At 39.5% G+C, this 3643-nt stretch overlaps 1 protein-coding gene across 1 annotated transcript; it reads left to right on the plus strand.

Annotated features, from left to right (window-relative positions):
• Positions 1-1060: 1060 nt before the first annotated feature.
• LOC119529407 (casein kinase 2 subunit alpha' interacting protein) lies at positions 1061-2941 on the plus strand (the record flags this gene model as incomplete). The annotated part of the gene is made up of 1 exon (XM_037829795.1): positions 1061-2941. A coding segment is annotated over exon 1 (1881 nt), but the record flags the coding sequence as incomplete, so codon positions are not given.
• Positions 2942-3643: the final 702 nt, after the last annotated feature.

Here is a 3643-nt window from a genome sequence, read left to right on the forward strand (position 1 = left end):
GAGACATGAATCCTAGGGGTGTAAATCTCCCTGGCAACATGGGACATGACTCCTGGGGATGAGGCTGAACCTGGCATTGTGGGATTGAGAAACTCTTCTTGATCAAAAGGGGGAAGAGAAATGAAACAAAATAGAGTTTCAGTGACTGAACATTTTCAAATGGAGTCAAGAGGTCATTCTGGAGGTTATTCTTATGAATTCTAAAGTTAACCCTTTTTAGTTTTTAGTGTATTAGAATAGTAGAAAGAGTACCTGAAATTGTTGAACTGCGATTCAGTAGCCTTGTTTTTGTAGATGAGTGCATAACTATATAGCTTATATGGTGTGACCATGTGATTGCGAAAACCTTGTGGCTCCAAGCTCCCTTTATCCAGTCAATGAACAGATGAGTAGAAAAATGGGGACAAAAAGTAAATGAATAATAGGGGTGATAGTGGGTAGGCGATGTTTTGGGTGTTCTTTTTTACTTTTATTTTTATTTTTATTCTTATTTTTACTTTTTGGAGTAATGAAAATTCAAAAATTGATTGTGGTGATGAATGCACAGCTATATGATGATACTGTGAACAACTGATTGTACACTTTGGATGATTGCATGGTATGTGAATATATCTCAATATAAGATAAAAAATAATAAGATAAAAAATTATATACTCAGTAACTAGCTTGTATGTGGCATAAGGCCCTTGTTCTATCCACCACAACAAATTGAGAAAATTAATATCCTTATCAGGACCATTTCTGAACTTTCTTTACTATTTTGTTAACAGGCATTATTTCCTCAAGGAGGAAAATCTCTAGGACACTAAAAAGAAGATGACAGAGGAGAATATCAAATGGTGACAATTATTTTCAACCTCATCTACATCTCAATTCCTGGACACTCTATAATATTTGGGAATCTAACAAGGAGGTTCCAAGGTAGATGTTAAAAACTACCAAGTCGTTTTTATTTAAAAGTGGCTTTTGTCCATGGAATCCAGTTAAAAGACTCTAACAGTTACAAAAACATCCCCCCCAAATCCACTGCTTTCAAAAAGGCTTCTACCACTAGCACAAGATGATACCATTAGCGTGTTATGATCAACACTTTGTGCCATTATGCCACTCTTACCAGTTGGCCACAACAAATTCATTAGCACATCAGTACACAGGTAAAAATCTAAATCAACTCAATAACCAACCTGTGACTAGAGTGGAATCCCATAGCAATCATGTTGCAGTGCCTCCATTAGGCTATAATCAGATGGCCCAGAGCTTTTCAATGTCACCCTCTTCCCAGTCTCAGGACAAAGTTTCACAGGGTTTCTATAACAGGGCTATGAATTCACCATTATCCCACTCCAAATTTCAGGCTACATCTTCACCAGAATTGCACTGGAGATCTCCTTCAATGGTGACTAATAAGAGAGCCTTGAGTTTAGTCTTGTCCCATCCCAAATCTCAGAGTACATCTTCACTTGACCTCAACAGGATTTCATCATCACTGGAAACCAATCAAGCAGCCCCGAGGTCACTGTTTCCCCTCCCCAATCCTCAGATTACATCTTCCCTAGAATTTTTCCAGACATCACCTTCATTGAATTCCAATCAAACGGTCTTGAGTTCATCATTATTCCCCTTCCAACATCAAGAAGCATCATCTTTAGACATTCTCTGTGTATCATCTTCTTTGGGACCCCATAAAAGAACCCTGAATTCAACATTACCTCAATCCAAATCTCAGGAAACATCTTCATTGGACTGCTTTTGGATATCTTTATCAGAACAAAATCAGAAATCTCTGAGCTCACCAACCTTCTATCTCAATCCTCAAACATCTTCCCTGGACTTCCTTTGGACATCATATTCAATGGAACCCAGTCAAATAACCCTGAGCTCTCCATCACCTAACCCTAGACCTCAGACAACACCTATAGTAAGCACTAATCCCAACATTCTGAGTTTACCATTGTCCCACTCAAAACCTTGGAAATCACCTTTAGCACATTCTGTCCACCAGGCTCAGAGTTTGCCACTGTCCCAGCCCAAATCTCAGATGGTGATTTCATTTGATTGTGTCTGCCGGACCCTGAGCTCACCAGTTTGTCATCTCAAGTTTGAAAACACAACTTCACCAGGTTCCAAACACAGGATCACAGAGTCACCATCACCCCATCCCAAACAAAATTTCTTAGGTGAATCATTACCAAGTTCTCAGCATTGTGTCAGGAACACAGCTGCTTCAACACTGGGCTCCAGCCTCCAGATTAACAGAAGCTGTCATCTTTTTGCAAAGACAGAATCAAATAAGGAAATTGGATGGACTTTAGATTGTATCCAACCCTGCATAGTTAAAGGTGGAACTGTCCCCGATGATGTTGTAAATAAAATTGTCAATTCTATCTCCAAGACTAAAATTCAGAGGGATCTCTCTAGGCAGATTCTCTTTCGAAGGATGAGGGGAAGGCCAAATCCTCGTCCTGGTCCCCGCATTTCATCAAATTATATGGTTTGTTTGGCTTGTGCTTCCTGCATAAAATCTCAATGTCCACATCTGACAGGAAGGAAAGATCCTCGTCGTGCAACATTGTTTGTGATACCAACACCTGAGCCCAGTCCTGAGGGCAATATTGAGGTGAAATTAGTTCTTATCCTTTCTCTACCACAGAATTCTTTCTCATCTTACTTCCTACTCCCTATGAAAGAAAAACAACTTAATCAAGATCCTGAAGACAACTTTGAAGTAATGGAGCAGATGTCACACTTTGCCCTGAACTCTGAACTTGGTCTCATGAAGAAAAAGTGGTTGACAGTAGCACCCCAAACCAATGTGATAAGCCAACATCCCCAGGCTGTTAACTGGCTGCTTCATGTTAAAGAAAGTAATGATTCTCAGTCACAATCCCCATTCCCATCCTCTTCCTCCACCACTTCCTCCTCTTCCTCCTCCTCCTCTTCCTCCTCTTCTTCTTCTTCCTCCCCACTCCCTCCTTCAAAAGTTCCCATCACATCTGCCCTCTCAGGTTGTGTGTTCACTCCGGGTCCTTGTTACCACCGCTTGCCTCCAGGAGTCTCCTGGCTTGAGTTTATCAGTAGTAAAGATCAACAGCCACTTCCTGGGAAAGCACATCTAAGTCAATCACCACCTCACGGAACAAGGTTTGTGAGGAATAGCAACAAAGTAAAAGGGACAAAGACACCAAGCATACTGTTCAAACTTTTTCAGACAAAGTTTCAAAATGAGAGAAATCCTGATTAAATTAACTTTTGTCTCTTTGAAAGTAATTGATTTTTAGTTCTTTGAGATTAGTATTTGATTTTCTATTGCACTTACTAACATTCTTAGTAATAACTATGACTCTATATTTAAGCCAGTGAAGCACCTAGTCAAGGGGAAACTATTTCCCTTAAGTCTATTTTCTAGTTAAATTATCTAGACTATGATCTCCTAGAAGCCAAACTTGAATCCTATGTTTGTAATTAAATGTCTGGCTTATAGTAGCCCTTATATAATCATTGTTGAATGAATTAGTCATAGTTGACCATGGGCCAGAAATACCTCATCTGTCTTGCCCTGAACAGAATCTAGCTTTATGTTATTCTCCTTCCTATAAGACATGATAATGACAGTATCCTTAAGCCAATTTATACTAATCTGTTT

Source organism: Choloepus didactylus, chromosome 1 (assembly GCF_015220235.1).
Source record: "Choloepus didactylus isolate mChoDid1 chromosome 1, mChoDid1.pri, whole genome shotgun sequence".
NCBI lineage: Eukaryota > Metazoa > Chordata > Mammalia > Pilosa > Megalonychidae > Choloepus > Choloepus didactylus.